Source organism: Triturus cristatus, chromosome 11, assembly GCF_964204655.1.
Source record: "Triturus cristatus chromosome 11, aTriCri1.1, whole genome shotgun sequence".
Taxonomy (NCBI): domain Eukaryota; kingdom Metazoa; phylum Chordata; class Amphibia; order Caudata; family Salamandridae; genus Triturus; species Triturus cristatus.
The window spans coordinates 499,013,214-499,036,840 of record NC_140594.1 but is presented as its reverse complement, the minus strand read 5'-3'; the positions used below and the strand labels follow the sequence as shown (position 1 = coordinate 499,036,840).

Genomic DNA, 23,627 nt, shown 5'->3' with positions numbered 1-23,627 from the left:
TTCTCCTCTAATTTTTGATCATGTCCTCCAATGTCAACCAAGTTAAAAAGTCTTGGAGTAAAATTAGATGCTTTACTCCAGATAGACTGCCAAACCTCAGAAGTAGTGTTATCCTGCTCTTTCCATATTAGACGCCTGCATACGGTGCTTTCATTACTTCTTCTAGTTTGTAAACCGCTATGCATCTCTGCCATTATAGGAGCCTACCTGGATTATTGCAGCGGTCTGTATTCCTTTCCTGCTAAATTTCAGCCAAAGAATAATCAGGTAGTCAGATTAGTGACAGATGCAGCTCTAAATTAAGTGTCCCCATCTCGCATGAGCATCACTGTCTCCCTAGGGTGAATGTTAAAACACTACATTGTCCACCAGTCTTTATGTGGAACAGTATTTAATACTATTTCTAAAAGATTTCGCTAATACACTCCTGCTAGACATCTATAGTTTTCTGCTTCTATTTTCACATTGTTCCCCAGTTCCGTCCCAGCCCTTTGTTGGTTCTGCCCTCTATGTTTTAGCCCATCACTTATGGGACCTTCTTCTTCGAAAGATTACATTTTTGCAAAAAATCATAAAATGCTCAGGTGACTCAAACATGGCTGTTTGCTTACATTTTTACCTATGGCTGTTATTTGCTGTTCTTGACTTTGAGTTTGACCTATTTCTAGCACAAAGAGACTGGTGGGTTTTAGAGCCCTTTACAAAATCTAATCTAAAACTAAGCTATGATGAAAAGAGTGCCAATGAATAGGAGAGACCAATATAGACAGAGAGATGATTACAATTTTCTAAGAAGACACAAGGCCTGTTCCATAGTAATGGAAAATTCTAGGATTTCTGGAGGAAAAACTATGTCTGGAGAAGAATTTACTGGTTGGATTTTCTCCACCATATCATGTCCCCACTGACTAGTGAAAATATATGAAAAAACGTTGCTGAGCATGTAACATTTTTTAAAGAGATTATAATGTTACTTCTATTACATCTGCCTTACAAATCCCCTTTCAAAATCTGATTATAGCCAAAATATATTCATGCAACTACACCACAGCTAATATAAAAAATTGTTGTTAAGGTCTGGATGCAGTTAAGGTCTCTCTATCCTCCTTCTTGATTGCCTGAGGAAAATTACATTTCCCCCCAGTGTCCACTGTGCCGCTCTACAAAGCTTCTGCATAGGAAGGGCCTAGTCAGGAGGAAAAAGCCACACAGGACAGAAACAATTATAATGGTAATATTGATAATTATTGATGGTAGTTGATAGTTGATGTAGCGGTTGAAAAGAACACACTAAAACCACCCTAAATCAGGGTTGAGTAAGAGCCAAGCAGAAGGCCTTCTAGAAGACAAAATCGAAAAGGCTCAACAGGAGCTACTTTCTGAGGAGGCCAGGGACGCCTGCATATAAAAAAGAGCAAATATTCTGTGACAAAAAGAAAGGTATCTCAATGTGCAATATGTGCTATAGAATATAGGGGAAGCAAATGTGCAATGACGCATCCTTCTCTCACAAAGGACATTTACATCCCTGGAGAACAGTTGACACCATCTTTGATTGCCAATTTCACAGAGCAAATGTATTGAATTTTACGGCTTGGATAAACATCAGTAGCAGCTGCTACCGGACAGGGGTGGTGGGGTGGGGGGATTAAGAAAAAATAAAGGGAAAAAAAGCACTTACCTGGGAACTGCGGCTGCCACCTCTCCCAGTCCTCTTCATCTTCCTTCTTCCTGTCTCTAGTCCTGGCAGCAAGATGCAGAAGGAAACACCTGGGCTTCCAGGCTCCCTTAAGCCAATCACAACGCTGCAATGCATCATTGTGATTGGTCTGAGCGCCGTGGTTTGGCGCACAGACGTGGAGAGGGAACCTGTACATGTGCCCCACCAGGCTGTGCATTACCAAGAGGACCTACAAAACACTGACCGAACAGACATGCGAGCTTAGGGAGCGCAAACCACTCCCTTTTTCTGGCCAGCCCCGCCACACATGAAACGGAGCCACTGACTTCAATAGAAAAAATAAAATTAGAATAACAATACCTTATTGTCATTTTTTTTTTCCTTTTGAGCAGTTGGGAGATGCTTGTCCACCTTAGTGCATTTGCCGCCACTGATAAACATGTCTGACATCCTTCGTACCTCCGTGTCTCGTGAGCCACATCCTCCACCCAGCACTCCAAGTAACATTCAAAATTAAACATTTCCTAGCTATCATAACGGAAAGTTTCAATTTTATTAAGGACTCGGAGGCGAGGATTAGGCTATTTTTTATTTTTTACAACAGCCATGTTTAAAACAGAACACTTAACACTTGGACTATATTTCCCATGAGTCTAAACAACAACAATCTGACATAACATTTGTCTCCCTTCCAAGGACTTCCTCTTTCTTCTTGGGAACAAGCCGACTGTTTAACATCATCTCTCCAGTTTAGAAGATTCTGACACAGCAAGCGAAGAATATGTCTTGAGAAACCTGGATTTCCGCTATCACCATCGATAAAACAATCATTATACAATACATGAGAATAACAGGCAATCAGGAAAAACCTTTACTTACATCCATACAAAGTATCAATATCCAAGCGGGTCATTACTCCTAATCCTCGCCTCCGAGTCCTTAATAGAATTGAATCTTTCTGTTACGATAGCTACAAATTTTTCATTCTATGTCAGGACACGGAAGCAAGGATTAGTCTAGTTCAAAAGTTATCCACCACGAGCGCCGCTATGGAGGGGGCTGGTTTAAAATAGAGCCTTTTGAAGGTAGACTTAGAAGACCATTCCACTGCATTTAAAATATCCTCCAAGCGGTCTCCCAGCATGAAGGCTTTGGAGGCCATTGCACCCTGTGCAAAATGGGCACCGAAAAGACTGGTATCTATGCCAACCTCCTGCATAATCCACCTGACCCATCTGGCTATAGTTGGGGACGAGACCGCACTGAAGGGTTTCCGCAGTGCGATCAGCAGTTGCTTTTCCCCATGGGGCTGGAGCTCTGCAGTCATGGCCTCGTAGGCCATCACACATCGGACCACGCTCAACGTAGGGGACTCTGGGAACGCCGGATTGGAGATCACCCGGGACTGAGTCTTGGTTTGTCTCCCTGAAATGTCTAGAGCCCTGATGTCTGACACCTTCCTGCAGGAGATCAAACACAACTGACTGCGAGTGTGGTGTGTTGTTTTGGTCCTGAGGCGGAAGCCGGGACATTCTTTTTAAACTTTGCCGCTTGAATCAAAAAGCCTACTATCGTTTTTAAACTCGCTCCAAAAGATTGCTTATTTGGATAAAACTGCATTTTAAAAAAATACTAAAATCAAATCGCCACTTACTATCAGTTACCGCTGAAGTCAGAGCGGATCCTGCCCCCCTCGAGAACTTGATTGAGTCTCGGCTCACCTGTATTTCCGGGCCCGCCATCTTGGGTGAGGAATACCAGATAATTGACCAGGGCTAGGCCCCTCCCACCCTCACGCCCTCGCCACTATAAAATGATCACTCTACCCAGGAGGCGCAGCGGACGGGCGCAGCGGCGGCGTCATCTTTGATCCCCGACGACATCTTTCAAGGGGGCGTCGATGTTCCGGAGCAGGGTCGAGTCGAGGAAGCCATCATCAGCGCCTCCGAAGCAGACGATTCCGACGTCGAAGACATCACTCCAGCTCAAAGGACGGTGAGTACAGACGTCAACCCCGAGCCACACCCCCCTCGACACTGTCGAAAAAAGCTTCGGTGCCACCGGTGCCACGGTGTCGTCGTCATCTTCGATCCCCGACGACATCTTTCAAGGGGGGCGTCGATGTTCCGGAGCAGGGTCGAGTCGAGGAAGCCATCATCAGCGCCTCCGAAGCAGACGATTCTGACGTCGAAGACATCACTCCAGCTCAAAGGACGGTGAGTACAGACGTCAACCCCGACCCACACCCCCCTCGACACTGTCGAAAAAAGCTTCGGTGCCACCTCCACCTTCGGACCCAGGTGCACACCGAGACACTGCTTTCCATGCCCTGCCTTTGGGCCCGGTAAAGAAGCCAACTAAGCCTTTAGGCGACTCCGGCTCGAGTCAGCCTACCCTCGGTACCGAAAAGCCAACTCCGGCACCGAAGAAAAAGGCGTCCTCGACCTCATCCACACCGACCGCTGCTCCCACATCGAAGCACTCGGCGTCGAAGCCTGGCACCAGTTCCTCGGCACCGACCACACCCTCGGAGGCGACTAAAAAACGCCCACCAAAAGGCCTTAATTCTTCCAAACCAAAGACCTCGGAACCGAAAAAACAGCAACCGGTTCCAAGTGATAAAGACACTTCAAAACTACACAGTTCCAAGCCTCGGACCGCTACCGAGTCGACGCTCAAAAAACTTACAGCACCGAAGCCCTCGACTCCGAAGGATCTGTCTTCCACAGATGAACTGTTTCGTCCAGATCCTACCCAAAAGACTTGAATGAAGGATCCTAAGACTGGTCATTTAATGCTCAGCATCAAGAAAAGACCACTAGAAATGCCTGCGCCTGCACCGCCACCAAAGAAGAGACACTTTGCTACCTCTCCATTAAGGATTCCTTCATCTCCTCCTCCTCCTCTTCCCCCTCACCACACCACTCTCCCACACCATCACCAACCCCAATAGATGATGATGATGTTAACACCTCAGATGGTGCAGGGGGAGGTGCGGACGATCAACCCCTTGGGACCCTACCCCTACTGGCTCCCCTGACCCATGGGATGATTACAGTGTCCCAGATGTCCCTTACACCCCACAGGATGACATTTACCCCTCCAGGCCTTCCCCCCCAGAGGACAATATCGGATTCAACCAGCTCCTCCACAGAGCTGCCCAATACCACGGGGTAGCCCTGCATACAGACCCAGTAGAGGAGGATTTTCTTATGGATACCTTTGATACCACACAAAGGTCCACCTCAACACTACCCATGCTTAAAGGGGTCATTAAGCACGCATCAGAGATCTTTAAAGACCCCGTCAGGGCAGAGTCATCAACCCACGTATAGAAAAGAAATATAAAGCTGCCCCTACTGACCCAGTATACATTAAGGGCCCCGCACCACTAGATTCCCTAGTTGTCTCTAATGCAAGAAAGAGAGCAAATTACCAAGTGTCAGGTGACGCACCACCACCAGACAAGAAATCCAAACTCCTAGACGCCTCTGGCAAACGCACAGCGTCACAGGCTGCAAATATTTGGCGCATTGCTAATACACAAGCGCTCCTAGCCAGGTATGACAGGGCACATTATGACAAACTTGAGTCTATAATGCAGCACCTCCCTGACAAATATAAAAACAGGGCCAATGAACTCATCCAGGAGGGTAAAACCATCACTAACACCTTCATCCGATGTGCCCTAGATGTACCTGATACCGCCTCAAGGGCAATAAACATCAGTGTCCTTTTGCGCAGGCATGCCTGGTTACGTATATCAGGTTTTAAACCCGAAGTACAGAGTTCTATACTCAATCAGCCTTTTGATGAGCAACACCTATTTGGTCCCAATGTAGACGTATCCCTTGAGAAAATAAAGAAGGATACAGACACCGCCAAATCTATGGGAGCCTTGCAATCGCAAGCTCCCAGACGGTCCTTTCGTCGCTCATCATTCAGAAGCACGCATCGAGGCTACTTCTCTGATAGCCCCTCCACCTCTTACAAAGCTCCTGCACAATCCACCTTTACCAGAGGTTACCAAAGGGGTAGTTACGGGGGAATAACAGCAAAGGCAGAGGCAAAAACAACTACTCCCGCTCTGCCTCTACACCTACCCCATGACTTCCCTCCACTTCCTCCCTACCATTTCACTCCAGTGGGGGGAAGACTTCACCAATTTCTCCCTGCCTGGATTAACATCACTTCAGACAAATGGGTCCACCAAATCATTCAATCAGGCTACTGTCTCGAACTAACATCTACCCCCCCAACCATTCCACCCAAACACCATCCAATGTCCCAAGAACATTTGTTACTGTTAAAGCAGTAGGTAATATCCCTCCTACAAAAAAGTGCAATAGAACCAGTTCCCCAGCACCAACAAAACAAGGGAGTTTACTCCCTCTATTTTCTCATACCAAAGAAGGACGGATCTCTAAGGCCTATTTTAGACCTCAGACCCCTAAACCTATACATACACTCAGGCCACTTCCATATGGTCACATTCCAACAGGTCCTCCCTCTGCTTTCCCAGGGCGATTTCCTTGCTACTCTAGACCTCAAGGACGCCTATTTCCACATTCCCATTCACAGCGCTCACAGAAAATATCTAAGATTCGTAGTGGACGGTCAGCACTATCAATTCAAAGTACTCCCATTCGGAGTCACCACAGTACCAAGAGTGTTCACCAAGTGCCTAGTGGTGGTGGCAGCACACCTAAGAAGACAACACATCCAGGTCTTTCCATATCTGGAGGACTGGCTCATAAAAGCCAGCTCATACAATCAGTGTGTACAACACACTCACGCCACTATTCAACAACTTCACGACCTAGGGTTCACAATAAACCACGCCAAGTCCCAGCTGCAACCGTCCCACACGCAACAATACCTCGGTGCCACAATAGACACCTCAAGGGCGCTGGCCTATCCCAGTCCCGCCAGGATAACTAGCATACAAGCTCTTCTCACCAAATTCCAACCCCAACACTCTCTTCCAGCTCAAGTGTTCATGCAACTCATAGGGATGATGGCCTCTTGCATATTCATAGTGCCTCATGCAAGACTCCAGATTCGTCCTCTCCAAGAGTGCTTAGCACGCCAATGGAACCAGGCTCAAGGTCAGCTAACAGATCTGGTGTTGGTAGACGGTCGTACCCATCTGCAGTGGTGGAACACCAAGAACCTTTCCAAAGGGCGCCCATTCTCGAGCCGGTTCCTCAAATAGTCATGACAGCGGACGCATCGTTCTCCGGCTGGGGAGCTCACCTACTACATCACACCATGCAGGGCAGGTGGACACCTCAACAAATGTTACTCCACATCAACCACCTGGAGTTACTAGCCATATTCCTAGCCTTAAAAGCATTTCAAAAACAAATATCAGGCAAGACTGTCATAGTCCGCACCGACAACATGACAGCCATATATTATATCCAAAAACAAGGCGGGACACACTCTCTGCAGCTCTCTCAGCTCACACAGAGCATATGGAGGTGGGCTATACCTCAGAACATGTTTCTCCTAGCCCAACATGTCTCAGGAGTCCAGAACACAATAGATGATCTCTTGAGCCGTCAAACACAACAAATCCACGAGTGGGAACTTCATCCACAAGTTCTTCAACCGTTTTTTCAGATGTGGGGGCAACCACAGATAGACCTCTTCGCCACACAACAAAATGCCAAATGCCCAAACTTCGCCGCCAGGTATCCTCACCCATTGTCCAAAGGCAATGCGATATGGATGAACTGGTCAGGCAGATTTGCGTACGCTTTTCTGCCTCTCCCACTCATTGTACTGGTGGTGCGCAAACTACAGCAACACTCCTTAACGCTCATCCTAGTTGCTCCAACTTGGGCCAGACAGCCATGGTACACCACACTGCTGGAGCTCTCAGTAGTTCCGCACCAAAAACTACACCCCTCTCCACGCCTCTTATCCCAGAACCATTGAGACATCCAACACCCGGACCCAGCTCACCTCAACCTAGCGATCTGGCTCCTGAAGTCCTAGAATTCGGTTACCTTAACCTTCCTCCTGACTGTATGAACGTCATCAAAGAAGCTAGACGGCCTACCACTAGAGCAGGGGTCTCCAACCTTTTGTATAGTGAGAGCTACTTCTGTTCAGTGAAAATCGTCGTGAGCTACCGAACCCCAAGCAACTCGCGCATTTTTCCGAGAGACCTCCCACGCCCAGTTTCATTGATGTTAAGCCTAATTTCTTCAGAACCCATACTGTGGTTTGAACACAATACTTAAGATTTCTCTCTCAAAGGATTCTTTTTGTGCAAGAAGGTGCCCCTTCGTGCACAAAAACAATTCCGTCTGCAACGCAGGCACCCTTGCACCTCAACACACGGCGCCTGTGTTGGCACTAGGCAGCAGTTTGTGTGCCAGTGCAGGGAAAGAATGCATGATATAATGTTAAACACAGCACATTCCTGCCCCTTACCTTAGCGCAGCAAGGTGGCTTGCTGCGCTATGTGAAGGTTTGCTAAATATGCCCCCCAGAATAAGGTACTATAGCACTAAACAGCATCATGAGAACTGTCACAGGACTCACAACGGTATGCATGCAGGATCTCGCCATTCACTCTTTAGTGTTGTGTTTCCAGGCCACAATGTATATACAAGCATCAGTCTCCTCCCTTACATGCACAGCGAGCATAAACTGTCCACTCTCCCCAGGACTGGACTGAACATAGCTCGTCTTAAAAAGAATCACCAGATAGAATTTATTACCTCTGCTTGACTCAATGGTATTCCCTGAGCTGTCGTCTTGCGCAGCCTTTTATATTTTTAAAAATAATGTTCAGTTTTGGAAAATGAGATCTGCTGCTCAATATTGAGCAACTGACCATCTAGTTTTCTCCTTGAAACTGTGTTGATTGATTGTCCGGCTTCGTGAGAAGTAAAAACAAATATGCAGTTATATTAGTGCCATGGTGGGGCAGGAGTTGTTGAGGCTGGAATGTAACCCCAAAGTGATGGGATTGGGTCGAACTACTAAAGAACGCTGTACTGACGGTTTTAACATTTCATATATTTGCACTTTAAAACGCCAGAAAAAGTGATTAGCCCAGAATCAAGTATTTATGATGAAATTACCCCAGGTTTGCATTCGCAAAGAGGTCATCAATTAAGCCACTCCACACGTCACTTCCGCACATATAACCACTACTACAACTACATCCACTCCAGCTGGGTAACTGCATAAAAACACGTATAAATAAAACAAAGTATTTTGTGGATATTTCTGTGCTGCACTTTGGTTTGTTCACTGCAAGTCAAACACCCAGGAGAATATATGACGGACCTTTGTGGGTTACAACTGTTGAACTCAGCAAGGCATGGAGCGTGTTTAAGTGGGGAAAAACACTAACTTGGGGTGAGGATTAAGGCAACAGACCCCGGTTCCCGCTGCCCTGCAGTGAATTGCTTGGTAATCTTAAGCCGGTCACCTGCGCTCCTCTGGTCTTAGTTTACCCAGCAGCCATTGGCTAATAATGACACCTGGTTGTGTGAACTAGTCTTCAGGGCAGCAATACTATTGTTCTTGAATTCTTTCCCAATGGGCTGTGTGGACAAAAGGAACAAGAACTTCCCAAACTGGGGAGCCCCAACTGAGAATTCGACCCCCCTACTCATCCCTCCCACCGAAGAGTGCACTGACTGCCCGAGGCTGTCCTGATGGCTTAGCTTAGCGAGCCTTAGTGACCTGGTCAAGACCTCACACGTAGCAACACCCCCTCTGCACTGTAATTAGCAGGCCTTGTTTGTTACATGGATGCTGTCTGAAGGCTGCAGAGACACATTTCCATTTTAAATATTAACTTTACTATCTCATCTGCACAGAAAAAAGAAAAATGTAATTAAGGCTAGCTGCACATTTGCTCGCGGCACAATCTGTCAATGAACCTGCCACATTTAAATGTAAAAACTTAAATGTGAATGCCTGTTTCTCAGCTTTTCACTTCTTTTCCTTTCTGTTTTTCTTACCAGCATGTTTCAGTACTTTTACCATTTATGTTTGCACCCAACTCATCGATACTTTACTGTCCTCAAAAGATGTCACGCTGAGTTGGCCCTACCATCCTTCAAACCAGTAACTAAATGACAAACCCTTCCTGACACTGACAATTCTCGTCCTCTGATGTTCCCAATCGGTAGGTAGCCCATTTGCTGCAGGGAGAGCCGAGCTGACCCAGCCACCACCTCCCCGTCAGTGTGTGATCCATGCCACTCCCGAGCCGTGCTCCTCTATGAGTTCTCGACTCAAACACATGACTTGACAGACCTCTCTGCTCTGCTCTAATCTCAATTCACCACGCATCCGAGAGGAAAGGGCGGGCAAACTGTGTAAGAGTCGATCCGTCCCTAAATAGAGTTTGTACTTCAGCGTTGCCAAAGCTGACTGTGAGGTGTCACTCCTATACCCTCCCCACACACGCTCCTGAACGCTAACTTTTGTAATTCACTTACATTTTTTGGGGTGTTAATTGTAACCCAGCACTAAATTTTACTCCAAGGCGGAGTATTTATTATTAGCCGTTTTATCGAATTTAGCAACACTATTCATTTCTCCTGGCCTAACATGTCAGTTTGAAAGCAATCACTTCGACAATATGCATTCTAAATCAGGCCTGTTCTATGAAGGAGGGGTTGATGGTCGAGGTTGGAGGGGGGATCGAGGGGAGGTCAAGTGGAGGCAGTTCATTAAGAAGTGATTTTACAGGTTCAAGCAGAGTAAAGTTTATTTAGCTTGACGCATTTCTACCAAGGCTGTCTTTGTCAAAAGATATAACCATGATTGGAGTAAAGGTGACTTATGAGCCCCACATCATCATAAGAGAAAATATACTACATACATTTACTGCAGAGTTTACTAAATGCATGGTGTACTTCAGGCAAAATATCGTACTTTCTTTATGAGCACAGTATTAGTATATAAACATGGTGAAATAAAAAGAAAATTAAACCTACCGAAAGGTTACAATTAGATATTTGTGAACAACGGACTTAACACCCAGCATGAGAGATACCGAAGGAAGTACTTCGTTACGGCACCCAGCCACAAAGTCACGCCCTATCGGATAGTGCATGCTTCATTTCATTGGGCCGTTGACTAAATCACACAAAGTTGCAGATAGCCATCTCATTACAAAACCACCATTAGGTGCAGTCTGCTATAACATACCAAGTGGAAATCGAGAATGTGCACGATATTAGCGAGTGCTTTTGACTACCTGGCACCAGCATGCTCGCAGAATAAACACTTATCACTCCAATGTACATAATGGGAAGTACTATCGCCCAGTGGCAGTGAAGTGAGAGAATAATATACATACAGTTGACAAGTGGCACAGAAAACAAACATATAGTGACATAAATTCACCTTTAGCTGTTAAAAGCGCATCACAGGGTTTTTTTTTCTTTCATGCTGTTGCCACTTTACAGCCAGGCTCACGAGATAACGATAACCGGAATAGTAGGCTAAATAACTACTGTCCCCAGGGAGATAGAGGGGAGGGGAAGCCGGAGGAAGTGGCAGAATGAGAAGTGAAAAGCGCGGAGAATGGGGCCATCACAGAGTAACAGCTTTCTGTAAAAAAATGTCAGCAGCTGCAAATTCGAACGTGTTGCGCTTTTTGCGTGCAGTCCACTGTAATTATAATTAAAGACTTCAGAATTGTTCTGGGTGTGCTCCCACGCCGGCTTACCTGCTGCTCTGGTGAAGGTAAGGTGGCAGGCTGTACTGCTGAAAAGGGCAGATGGCACGGGTCCCGGCAGCTCTATACTCCTTGCGCGATCGGCAAACAGCTGCTCTGACCTGCCCCGCCTAATGCAGCTCCGCACTAGCACCCTCCGCACTTGTGACTCTCACCATGAGCGCGGTGCCCATGAGGAAAAGGCAGAGGGCGCATAGACGCCTGGTCACGAGGTATAAGAAGACGCTGATCTGCTTAGGAAGGAGAGGCACGTCATCCTCTTAGGCCCGCCCTGCCCCGCCCCAGCTAAGCTCAAAGCCAATCTGAGCAGCTGGTGGGTGAGGGCGGGCAACAGAGTCTGCAAACAGCCTAAAAAGCCCAAATAACACTAAAGGGCTACTAAATTCAGCCGCAAGCATCACGAGCTACTCACAGGGTCTCGGCGAGCTACCGGTAGCTCGCGATCGACCGGTTGGAGACCCCTGCACTAGAGCATGCTATGCAGCCAAGTGGAAAATATTTATCACATACTGCCATAACAATAACACTAATCCCCAAGATGTATCTATCCAACGCATCATAGGCTACTTACTACACCTCCAAAGATGCAACCTAGCCTATACATCTATCAGACTGCATCTTGCTGCCATTGCAGCCTATCTACAAAATAGACAGCATCTCTCACTTTTCAGAGTACCTGCCATAAAAGCCTTTATGGAAGGACTCAAAATAATAATTCCCCCCAGAGTACCACCTTCCCCTGTGTGAAATTTAAACATCATTCTCACAAGACTAATGGGGCCTCCATTTGAACCTATACATAAATGTGAGCTACAATTCTTAACATGGAAAACTGCTTTCCTCGTAGCCATTACTTCTCTACGAAGAATTAGTGAACTACAAGCACTAACCATTCAAGAACCCTTTCTGCAGATGCATCTTACTAAAGTTGTTCTCCGCACTAATCCAAAATTCCTCCCTGAAGGCATTTCTCCCTTCCATCTCAATCAATCTGTAGAGCTGCCTGTATTCTTCTCGCAGCCACAAACAGTCGCAGAAAGAGCTCTTCACACCTTAGATGTCAAAAGAGCACTACTAAACTACATAGAGAGAACAAAACCTTTTTGTTAGACCAAACAACTATTCGTGTCTCACTACCACACAAAGGCAACCCCATATCAAAATCTGGGATAGCTAGGTGGATTGTCAAATGCATACAGATTTGTTACCACATGGCAAAATGTACATTATCTATTCCTCCTAAAGCCCACTCTACACGTAAGATAGGGGCTTCAATGGCATTTTTAGGGAACATTCCTTTAGATGATATCTGCAGAGCAGCTACATGGTCTACACCGCACACATTCACAAAACACTATTGTGTTGATGTGCAAACTAAACAACAGGCTAGTGTGGGCCAGGCTGTACTCAAAACACTATTTCAAACTACTGCAACAGATACTGGTGGTCACCGCTAGGACGGGATACTGCTTTATAATCTATACACAGTGTGTAATCTGCAGCTCATATGCCTCGAACGGAATATGCTACTTACCAGTATGCATCTGTTCTTGGCATGTAGAGCTGCAGATCTACACACGCCCACCCGCCTCCCCAGCTACCTTTATCTGTTCCAGTATTATCTTACTTAGATACACCACACAGGGGCATCTTTCCTGCTTTCTTACTAAGCTCCATCATTTCCCTGCTGGCGAAAAACAATCTGAGGATGGAGCCGATGCCCATTCGCACTATGATCCAAAGGAGGAGTCACATACCTCGTGACTTCCAAAGAGTTTCGAAGACAAAAACAAGTGCAAACATCCGGGCCCAACACCAGATGGCGATCTATGCACAGTGTGTAGATCTGCAGCTCTACATGCCAAGAACAGATGCATACTGGTAAGTAGCATATTCCTTTTCTGGTGTGCGATCAATTGTTTAAAGACCACAATTCTGATGTCATAGTTAGACAAAATACCCTATACATTTGTATCTATTATGTTGTTGTTTAAATTCTATCACAGACTGAAGGCTCCACATTTGACATCATGGTGCGCTAGTCAGAGTTCAGTCAACATGGCTTTTTCAAGGCTACACTGTCACAAAATCAATTATTGGAAGCCAAAGTCTGAAAATGTTTTGTTTGACTCCAGGAAAATGCAGCTTATATGTATTGACTCTGTGCAGTGCTCCAGTACTTGTACTCCAGAAAGATTTGTTGACTTCGTGAGAATAAAACCCCCTTAAGTTGACACAAATTTTGAAAGATAAACCAATGATGACCCCATGGCTTTAGCATGGAACCACTGGAATCCTGACCTTTCAAAAGCCCAGCTGTAAATCAAAGCCTCTTGAGATTGGCAGGATAGGGAAGATCACAGGGGAAATTAGGTTTAGTTCTAATGACATCTACATGAGTAAAGGTACCTAAGACTTAATTGGCCAAAAGAGTGATGAGAAGAATCTCTGCTTTTAGTTGACAGATTCAAAGAAGTAGGACATGCCCAGGATCCTGATTCCAGAAACTGGATCTAAAACTGAGGAAGCAACTATGATGATGAGCAAATAGGTCCAGCTCAGGAAAACCACACATTACTTATAATTTTGGGAAGAGATGGGGGGCAAACAAATGTCCAGAGATGAGAGAAACTTTATGCTGAGGGCAACTGCTTGACATTGTCCAAGTCTCTTATACGGATGGCTGAGAGAAACTTGACAGAGCCTTCTAGAAAAAGACCAGTCTTGAAGATAAGACATAAGAAAACCCTGGACTTGGTCCCTCCTAGAAGGCCGATATAGGCTTTGGTTGTTACATGGCCATCTGAATCGGAACAGCAGACTTCGAAAGATAGGCTTGAAATACCTGGAGAGTCCACCACACTGCTACCAGTTCACTCCAACTGGAGGTATGAACTCCTTCCTGTTTCTTCCAAAGTATGTGAGTAGAACAAGTCCCACAAACATCCCCCAACCTTTTGCTTGTTGCATCTATTGTGATTGTGATCGGAGTGTGAGCACACAATAGAATTTCATGATAATGACAGGAGGGACTCATCCACCATTTTAGTTCATTTACAATTGGTCTAAAAAACTGAATGAAGTCCATAAGACTGCCATGAAGAGGTGACCAGTAATTGAGGATGTAACAAACAAGAATCCCCAAGTGTAGGTGTGCCCACAGAACCAGTGGAAGGGCTGCTGCCATGTCCCCCTGCAACTGTATTCACGAAAGTACTAGTGCTTCTATGTAGTGAAGAATCTTTGTTAGTTGAGACTTCAGTTTGATGCACCTGTCGACAGGGAGCACAACTTTTGCCACATCTATTCTGAATCTACTGCCAATGTACTCTTGTAATGGCAAAATATGTTACTGTTACTAGTTGAGAAGAAATCAATGATTCAGAAATAGGGTTCAAACACAGGTCTTGTTCTGTCCCTTGTTGCAGCATGAACTAACCAATCAGCCAGATATGGATTGATCATTTTCCCATTGTTGTATAAAATTGCCACCAAGGGTACCAGTACCTTTGAAAACACACTCAGTGAGGTCTTGAGGCTGAGAGTTAGTACTGCAGATTGAAACAGATGGGTCAGAACTGTAAAACAACGGTACGATCTTGAGGTCTAATCAGTGTGTGACAGTACTTATATTGTAAATAGAGGCCTAAAAATCTCTGGAGTTGATTAGAAGTAATCTTTGTAGTGTGTCCATTTTGAAAGGTATATCTGGGATTTAATAGTTGAGGTGTTTTAAATTCTATGACTCTCCAAAAGCTTCTTGAATTCCTTTGCACCAGAAAAGCACCCTATCTCTTCCCTGTTGCAGAATTGGAATCACCATTCTTGTGTGGAATAGCTCCTGAATTTGTGATTAAATGGCTGACTGATTTAACTAATCCCAAGGCCAAGGGGTTAATCTTACCGCTGAGTCCAGAGGAGTAAATCGTAATTTATTTTTGTATCCTTCTTGGGCAATGTTCAAGATCCACTGACCTGTGATAGAGTGAAGACAGCCATTACAGACATGATACATCCTTCCCTTCTCCCCGACATAAGTAGGGAAAAATCCTTCAAATTTTTCTTAAATACCTGATATCACCAAGAGAGAACAGCTCCTGAGGCCAGAGCCGATGACTTAAGATGGTCAATGAAAACATCATGAAGAAATTTGGCCTATTTTTTTGTAATAGTGAGATGACCAGAAAAGTGTTACATATTCTAAATGACAAAGGCATTTTTCTGGAAATTATTGATTAGTGTATAAGAGGGATAGGTAGCATAAATTCCCACTCCTACAGCTAAATATACTCCTGCACTCTAGACACCATGGCTACATTGTCATTAAAAAAAGAAAGAGGCGGGGCCATCCCATCCAGGCATCAGGCTGAAACACTACCTGTAAAGCCCCAACAGTATTTCTGCCCTACAGAGGGATTGGGGGAGTATAATTCACACAATGCACCAGGGAATCCCTTTTTATTTAAATAACTAAGTGGGTTGGGATAGGCCCATCATAGCATAGACCTCTAGTGCCCATGAAGCCTTTATGCCCCCCTGGGAGGCAGATTGAGAGATGTACCCCCCAATCTACCCTTCCGGGTGATGGTAGGGCAGAAAGATCACCAAACAGCAGAAATACATTTATTTTTAGAAAAAACAATGGAACCTTATATTAGACTATACCCACCACTACAAAAGCTTCAACAGTCTTGTCTGCACTACTAGGGCCTAGAGCCACAATACTACAGCCAAACCCATGGCAGGTTAAATTAAGTTTGGATTCCTTTGGATGTAGGTTTGACATATGGGAAGGCAGAGAGTGGGTTAAACCCCAATCTGCCACCACTGGGTTGCAGAAAGACTGGTGCATGGGGGCTGTAGTGCAGTGACATAATGGGCTAGCCCTACACCCCATTCAGTTTCTCACTTTTTCTTCTGATGGTCTGGTGGGCAAGTAGGTGGTCGACACCCCCAGTCTGCCCTCACCCTCCCTAAGGGGCTGGAATCCTATTGCATGGCCAGGGAAAAAGGTGAGAAAAGGCACGGGGTGGGGAACTGGACCATATTGGCCCCACCCCCGAGCACCAGACAGTAGTTCTACCTGCAGTGGGAGGCTGATTGAGGATTTTACTCCCTCCCTGCAAGTCTATATATCAGAACAATGCCCCCAAAAATCCCATAAATGTCACACCGTGCAGGAACTGCCTGGTGTAAATCCAGGGGGACACTACATGTGCCCCCCGCATGCCTCCCCAGGACCAGTAGCACCAGGAGACTCTATTAGGGGCCCTTGGTTGCCTCTCTGCCAGCCTTTTCAGTGCAGGTTCACCGCCATGAAATAGGCATTGGATAGGTAACTTGAAATATGCTCGGCTGTGCCGCAGTGGCACTGGCTGCATATTGCTGCCCCTGTCAGTACCGCCTCCGCCACATAGAATCCTTGATCCCCACGGAGCCGTCATTCTCTGGCAGTCTGATCGTCACTTTCAAAATACTGCAGGCGGGCCCGCAGTGTGGCAGTGGTCAGACCTCCATCACGAGCACGGCAGTTCTGTGAACCGCTGTACTCGTAATCAGGCCTATAATATTTGCTTATTAAGTTCTTTAGCCTTTCCTGTTGTGGACCATAGGCCCACCCTCACAAGTGGGTTACCATTTTTATCGGGAGAAGTGTGGAAATACAGAATAGTTAACCAGTTGTTTCTATTGAATTTCTCTCCATTTTTGGATTTCAAATGTTAGCCAGCTTGCAAGATAGAGCGCATAATGCAAAAAGCCCTCTGAAGTATATATTATGATGGGTAGCCCCAAAGTCAGAATTTTGCACATAACTACAATTGCTACACTCATTATCTTGGACACTTTTAAAAAACGCAAAGGTTTTCATCATACCCATTTCCGATTCACTAGATATGAACATATAAATTGATGTATGACACATCATATTGAAAAATTAACATAAGCTACCTTTAGGTATCACATGTTTTTAGACAGCCAAGAGTCTGATGTAAGAGTATATTACCTTTGTAAATCAGACATTTGGGTGAAAACTTACAGATGAATATATTGCCACTAGTTTTTTAATTTCAACAATTACTTTCTTTAGAAAAACTTTGGAGAATGTTCACAAATGACCTCTTGCTAAATTCAGAATTTTGTCTACTTTTCAGAAATATATAGCTTTCCAGTTTCACCCAAAGTAGAAACCATCAAAATAGGAAAAATTGACAACCACTTAAGAAATTGCAAAAACTATGGGTAAAATGTCTTTTTGAAACCGTTCTTGAACGGCTGGAAAAAGGCGATCTTAGCATAGCAAACATTTTGTTCATGCCATTCTTGGAAAAAACACATACTCTTTTACATAGCATATTGTTGCCATTTTTCCCAAAAACATGTTGGTACATTTTGCCTATATTCTCGGTTCCCTCTAGTGGAATCCACAAACCCTGAGTACCTTTAGATTCTTTCTCAGTGCTTTTCATTCCAATGGAGATTCTCCTGAGAGAGAACTATGACGACAGATAAGAAAATGTTTTTTCTCTCTCAGGGGATTTCCTTTGATAATCATAAACACTGAACAGTCACGCTCACTTGCGGTGAGCGCGCTTGTGAGCAGGAATATTCAGTGCATATGGTTTCAATGGACAATCACCTGCGAGAGAGCTAGGATTACAGGTAAGAAACTTTTCCATCCACAACATGTTGGAAAAAAGGAAACAAGTTTGGCCTGGATATCTTTAAGTGCAAACTGCCCAAACAGCAAAATCCAGGGATAAGCACTTGGCGTATAGAGGAAGCCTGGGGAAGCCTCAGCATTCATAGGGCTATTGTTTGCTGTTTCAGCAATTATTCATGGTAGACAAATAGTCCAGGTTAGTGATGGTAGTATGTGGAGTCAGAGGGCTCCAGATAAAGTTGACAGTCCTACTACCTATCCACCCCACAAGTTAATAAATATGGGAACGAATTGTCCCCTTGGAAATTATTTGTGGCCAGATGTACGACCAATTTTTGCGATCACAAATGGGAAATTAGCCAGTTTGCAACCGCAAAAGAGGGTAGTGGTATGTACAAATGGTATTTTGCAAGTCGCTATTAGGAAGTGGTGTGCCAAGAGCGTCCTTTCCTGATAACTAGTCAGATTGTTATGTGTCATTCTTTTGCGACCCATGGGACCTCTTCCCCCTTGTGAATGGGCGCAAAAAAAAACCTTGTCATTTTTTAAATTTAAACACATCCCGTTTTCCTTTAACTAAAACGGGCTGCTTTTGCAAATATAAACAAAAAATGCTTTTTTGAAAAAGCAAACACTGATATGGGGCTCTGCTGTCCCCAGCTGGACACCATCCCTGTGTTTGTAAGCTATTCTCAATGGGTCACAAATTACGACCTACCTCATGAATATTAATGAGGCAGGTAATTTGCAACTCCCATTAGGAATCGCAAACAGTGTCTCAGGCACGGTTGTACATTCTACTTTGCGAGTCGCAAAACGTCGCAATTTCCGACTCGCAAAATGGAAGGGTTGTACATCTCGCCCTTGGTGATGTAAATGAAACCTTAGAAATTTGGGGGTCTCTTTCACAAAGTAATTTGTGCATGTGAAAATAGCTTTATGACTACAAACCATCTTTTGCAGGTCTCAAATGTTGGCATTCATAAATGTATTTACTCACAGAGTTTCTGTGAGACTAAATCTCCGTCTCTCGGAGGGGAGTATGTGTTCTAGAGCAGGAATGCCTTGAATGTTTATGAAAATCCACAATATATACTTTTGTATATATATTCACTCTTTTCTCAGCCCTCCATACCATAGAACTAGTCAAATTTACTCCATTTATGGGCAAAATTAAATCCTTTCCGAGATTGGAAGGGAAAGGGAACACCCCCACATCTGGTTGAGATGGGGGTGTTGGTGATAGCTAGCACCTTATGTTTTTGTTATTGTGCCTAAATTTCACTGTCATGACTTTCCTAAATGTAATTGAAGATTTATCAATTTAATCTGTGTCTGGGCATTAATGTTTTTGTTGCTAACTATTATGCAGTACCATAGTCGATTTACAAACCATTTACCATCTCTTTGAGTAAGGTTTGACTCCTTGGCTAAGCCATCACTGGAGGGTCAGAAGTAACAAGGAAATAATAGGTTATCGAATTTTGAGTGCAATAGTAGGCAAGAACACCACGGGGAATGTTCAGGAACCTCTGGCTATACTAGCACCCAGTCAAAAATTATCTTTCAGCTATTTAGATTTTTTCCATCAGAATAACGATCGGGGCAAAACTTTTCTGTAACATTGGCAGTGGTGGAAAATATGCCACATTTTGATTCTCAGGCACGGTGGTGTTGGGGTGTGAGTGTTCCGTGCCAAAGCTTCTTTCACCCTAGTAAACTTTTCACCAATGCCTGTGACACATGGTGGAATTTTCAACACCAACCTTGGGCAATGGAAACGTACTCCTAATAAAGCATGTACATAGTCAATTCCTGCATATGTACTGTTCCTAGCAAACTGGGGTTGCGAAGGTTCCCGACATATTAATTGAACTATATTTAACTTTTCGCAGAGGTCACTCGCGCTCTGCCAAACATGGTGGCAGACCATAAGCAATAAACTTACATGTGGATATGTGTAGAGTGTCATATTATATGTATTGCCTTTGTTGAGTTTGGGGAAGGTCTATGACTCACAAGAGTCATGATGCCTGTGCCCTCCCTTCATATATGGCTTATGCCATAGTATATTTCCATGTGGCCTGCTGGCTTTGCAAATGCTTGTTTATTGGTTGCCATGAATGTTAAGGTAGGAACTTCCAAGTGAAATTATATTGTATTTCTTAGGGAAAGCATGTCACTGTCCCAGTGGTTTTACATCTGCAACAGCAGAAAATATTCCTTTGTTTCTGATCCATACTGAATCTGCAACAAATGTCAACACTCAAGGTCTCTGTTTGTCCACAGGAACAACAAGCCCGTCTCCAACAAGAAGCTTTGAGGAGGCAACAGGAGCAGGAAGCAGAATTAGAGAGGATCTCGCAACTGGCAGCTTATGTCACGCACAGCCTCAGTAGTAGTAATGATTGCGTTATCCTGTAATTGAAACATTTCTGCATACATGTGACGTTGTCTGGAGGAATAAGACTTCCTCAACTTTAGAAACACCTAAATTCAAGTCTGCATTAGGACTGAAGCAATCCTTTTCTGGAGCAGCACCCAGTTTATGGATCTCCCTACCTCTTGAACTAAGACGTAGCCATGAAATCCTGTCTTTCAGGAACGGCCTCAAGAATTACCTCTTCGAATCTTACCTCAAGAAGCTTCGCAGATGCCCAACACAGAACACCACCTTCAACACTGCCTTCACTTGTTTTCCTACTGTCATTCCCAAAGAGACAGCATGACTTATGTTCAACCCCCTCCCCAATCCAGAAACAGCTTCTCTCCCCTCCTCTTGTGTCTTGATGTTCCTCATGGAAACTGTTTGGTTCTATGTAAAGCGCCTTAATACCCGTTTGGTGACAAGGTGCTGTAAAAAATCTTCAAATAAATAAATAAAACATACCATGTAGCTAGCTGTAGCTGGAGGATAGAAATCACAGAGTGTAACAGACTGCTAAACCGACCCAGTCGGAGAACGTTCCATCTGCTTTTCACAGATGCAAGCTGTTCTTCTTGAAAGTTGACATTGTTTCCAATCTCTGTTTGCAACAAGAAAATATGTCAACATTTATGGATACAGCTAAAATTGTGTTGTGTGGAAATACTCTAATATAGAGTATACGAGTTATGTAATAAGGCTGGCAAGCTGATCTACTGGCTTTCTCAAAGAGACTTGGTGGCGCTATATGAAAAAGTCACACAGTGCACCTCAAAAAGTCATCTAGCTGCGCTGCACTGCGTGACAGGGAAAGGGCAGGAATTTTCCATATTTAAGCTACCACGGTGCATTCCTGTCTAGCGCCAACACAGGTGCCTGAGTTGCATGCAGTTTTGCTTTTGTGTAAGTAGGACCACACCTTCCTGCACAAAAACAATCCTGAGAGGTATTTTCCTCTTTCTTTGTGTGCTGTAGAATGCAGCACACATAGGAAGAGGAAGTAAAGAGGAGAAATAAAGCTATTTCTCCTCGTTATGCCTCTCCTGGGAGGGTGTATCATTTTGGCACATTCCCAGGTATCAATAGTGAATACCAACCTGCACACCTGAATAATGTAGTTTTTACTATATTATGGAAATTATAATAATGAAACAATGCGTGCTGCTTCGTGTACGGGATCTGCCTATGTCCCTAAAAAAATAGTCACAACAGTGAGTGCGAAGACACGCGTGCTCAAGCGAAGCGCACAGCCGATGAACCACGAAGGTTTCAACAGTATGCTTATTCGTGTAAACAAGATTCAACAGATGTGCACAAGATTCTAAAGTTTCCCAGGTATACTAGTGAAATATTTGCACACCAATATGATGCCCTGACCACCCAGCTGAGAATCGATGGACAACTGTCCTCATCATTTTCCATAGAGCGAGGAACTCAGCAGAAATGTCCCCTCTCATCACTCTGTTTTGTCATCGCCTTTGAGCCCTTGGCGAAATGGAACAGGAGGGATGCCCAGGTGGATGGCTTTCTCTGCAGATGATGGCCATCTCTTTCTGCAGAATCCCCTGTTCTCTTTCTGATGAGTAGTTCGAATCTTTCAGATCTATGGAGAGGTGTCGGGTTTGACTGTACATAGGAGTAAATCAACCTATATTCCACTTGCTAGTCCACTGCTGCACCAACGTAGTTGTGTTCCAGTGCAGGTGACGGCTGATCATTTTCAATACTTGGGGATCATAATTACTCACGATAATGATTCAGTTTAATTATTTTCATAGGATCTACTTCATCCCAGAAAGGATTTGGCAGATGGGCAGAAAGAACAGTCCAATTTATGTTAGGTGTAAAGGGGATAGAGGAACCTTTTATCATATTGTCTGGGAATGTCCATTCATTCAGAGATACTGGCACAAGATTTACGATTCACCGGCAGAGTGCATAGGTAACTTGTCTCACCTTAACACCAGTTGGTGATTTGGGGGTTTAAAGAGGGTTGTACCAACACTAGAGAGCAGAGAACACTGGCTGTTGTGGACTTCCTGATCACTTAAAATGATATGATGCTTTATTGGCAAAGTGGTAGTTCCCCCAAAGTGAGAGATTGGTATGGACTATTGTGGAGCCGTGGAACAGATGGACTACAAATGGAGAGACTGCAAGGCCAAATACCAGAAAATATGGCCGTCAGTCGGATGGTTAATTGATTATGTGATCCTACTTGCATAAGGTTACTGCAGGACTGTAAATATGTAATGGGATGTGTTCTTAAGGAGAGAAGATAAAAAAACAGGAAGCTTCTCGTTAGTTACATTTTTACTTTTTAGTACTTTAGTACGTTTTTATCACTTCCTCAGTATAACTACTTCCTCTAGGTATGCTCCCCTCATGCTCTCCACTGCTGTGTAGCTAGGACACGCACTAAAAATGCATATTACCTCCAAGCACATATATTGCTTATGGCACACTTCACCTTGTTCTGCTAAACGGCGGTATATGGGCTCCATTTTGTTCAAGGCGTAATTAGTTTTACACAAAAATGTTGGCTCACAAGCTCAATATTGGTGGTGATAAATACACACAGATTAACATCGAGATATGACTGTGTACCACTCAGTAGTCAACATCTTTTCTAACCTTACTATTGTGTTTCTATCTTGCAGAAACAACGTTTTTACCTCGCCCCCACTAACTCAGTCACATTACCTTGTCTCTTCAGCACTTTGAATGAGCAGAAGAGAATGCTAAAATGAATAAGACAGTATGAACCTACCAACTTCACAGACAGAAAATGAAATAAAATCATATAAGAAAATAAAAAATTGACGATTGTAACTTCATGCATAACGACATTCACACAAATAGGGGCGTATCTAGACAGAGAAAACAAGGGTTCAGTGCAGCAGCACAGCAATGAGAGAGATTCGAACAAAGAGTACTAAGTGCCAAATTACGACTTTTTGCAGAGCGGTGGTGCCATCCGCTGCGCCACCGCTCCGCTGAAGGTGGCTGCCGCCCGCCTGCCAGATTACGACCACTTTTCTGGTCTGGAGTGCGGCATTGCGGTCCTGCTGCAGTGTGTCTTTTAAAGGCGGCAGTGCCTTTGAAAGAGGCACCACAATGGGAACGCCACATGGGTGTT

The 23,627-nt window shown here is 44.5% G+C and overlaps 1 protein-coding gene across 2 annotated transcripts in view; it reads left to right on the top strand.

Moving 5' to 3' along the window:
• The window catches only part of LOC146784479 (guanylate-binding protein 1-like), a 140,351-nt gene extending 119,401 nt beyond the window's left edge, over nucleotides 1–20,950 (top strand). For both annotated transcript variants that reach the window (XM_085633279.1, XM_085633280.1), the window contains exon 12: nucleotides 20,353–20,950. In XM_085633279.1, the coding sequence (XP_085489405.1) occupies nucleotides 20,353–20,487 (135 nt within the window). In that variant the 3' untranslated portion in view covers nucleotides 20,488–20,950. The remainder of the gene's footprint in view (nucleotides 1–20,352) is intronic.
• The last annotated feature ends 2,677 nt before the right edge of the window (nucleotides 20,951–23,627 follow it).